The 1,391-nt window shown below is 52.4% G+C and overlaps 1 protein-coding gene across 1 annotated transcript in view; it reads left to right on the top strand.

The window, feature by feature from the left end:
• Positions 1–787: 787 nt before the first annotated feature.
• Positions 788–1,391, top strand: part of LOC119591162 (ring-infected erythrocyte surface antigen-like) — a 750-nt gene continuing 146 nt past the window's right edge. Inside the window, exon 1 of the mRNA XM_037939871.1 lies at positions 788–1,222. Coding sequence (XP_037795799.1) covers positions 788–1,222 — 435 coding nt within the window. The remainder of the gene's footprint in view (positions 1,223–1,391) is intronic.

Below are 1,391 nucleotides of genomic sequence, written 5' to 3'. Positions count from 1 at the left end.
TCTTGCCAAGGAGGATTTTACACATCAGCAGGTTACTGCCCAGGAGGAGGAGCTTGCACAGCAGCAGGTTACTGCCCAGGAGGAGGAGCCTGCACAGCAGCAGGTTACTGCCCAGGAGGAGGAGCCTGCACAGCAGCAGGTTACTGCCCAGGAGGAGCCTGCACAGCAGCAGGTTACTGCCCAGGAGGAGCCTGCACAGCAGCAGGTTACTGCCCAGAGGCTCACGCAGCTGGTTACTGCCTAGCGAGGAGCTGCAGCAGGAGGTTACTTCCTAGGACGCCTCGCTCTAGGTTAAGTCCAGTACACTGGTAGATGATAACCAGTCACTGCTGCTCGTTGTCCAATAACTGCTGCCGATGTCAGAACTGCTGCCGTTGTCCAAGAGCTGCGCTCGATGTCCAGTAACGCTGCTAGATGACGTCAGCTACTGCTGCTAGATGACGTCCCAGCTCTGGAGCTCAGCATGCTGGATGACGTCCAGCTACTGCTACTGGAGAGAGACTGCACGTCCAGCTACTGCTGCTGGATGACGTCCAGCTACTGCTGCTGGATGAGTCCAGCTACTGCTGCTGGATGACGACGAGCTACTGCTGCTGGATGACGTAGATTCACTGTTGCTGGCTGGGGCCAATTAAACATCAGTTTCACTTCTGCAGTGAGTCGCTGGTACGACAGAACGCTGGAGGTCGACGAGTACGATCCTCAATCACGCGTGAAGATCAGACTACTCAAAGGAGTGTCCAGTAGATGCTCATCGTAATCCTACAAAGACGTTGAGGAGAACGTGATGGTCGACGAGAACGACCCTACTCATCAGAATCCTACAAAGGACGTCGAGTACGATGCTCATCGTAATCCTACAAAGGACGTTGAGGAGAACGTGATGGTCGACGAGAACGACCCTACTCATCAGAATCCTACAAAGGACGTCGAGTACGATGCTCATCATAATCCTACAAAGGACGTTGAGGAGAACGTGATGGTCGACGAGAACGACCCTACTCATCAGAATCCTACAAAGGACGTCGAATACGATGCTCATCAGAATCCTACAAAGGACATCGAGTACGATGCTCATCGTAATCCTACAAAGGACGTCGAGTACGATGCTCATCGTAATCCTACAAAGGACGTCGTTACTGCACATCAGCAGGTTACTGCCCAGGAGGAGGACGATGCTCATCAGAATCCTACAAAGGACGTCGTTACTGCACATCAGCAGGTTACTGCCTAGGACGATGCTCATCAGAAACCTACAAAGGACGTCGTTACTGCACATCAGCAGGTTACTGCCTAGGACATGCTCATCAGAATCCTACAAAGGATGTCGTTACTGCACATCAGCAGGTTACTGCCCAGGAGGAGGATGATGCTCATCAGAATCCTACAAA

Source organism: Penaeus monodon, chromosome 28 (genome assembly GCF_015228065.2).
Source record: "Penaeus monodon isolate SGIC_2016 chromosome 28, NSTDA_Pmon_1, whole genome shotgun sequence".
NCBI lineage: Eukaryota > Metazoa > Arthropoda > Malacostraca > Decapoda > Penaeidae > Penaeus > Penaeus monodon.
This window is presented reverse-complemented; position numbering and strand designations above follow the sequence as displayed.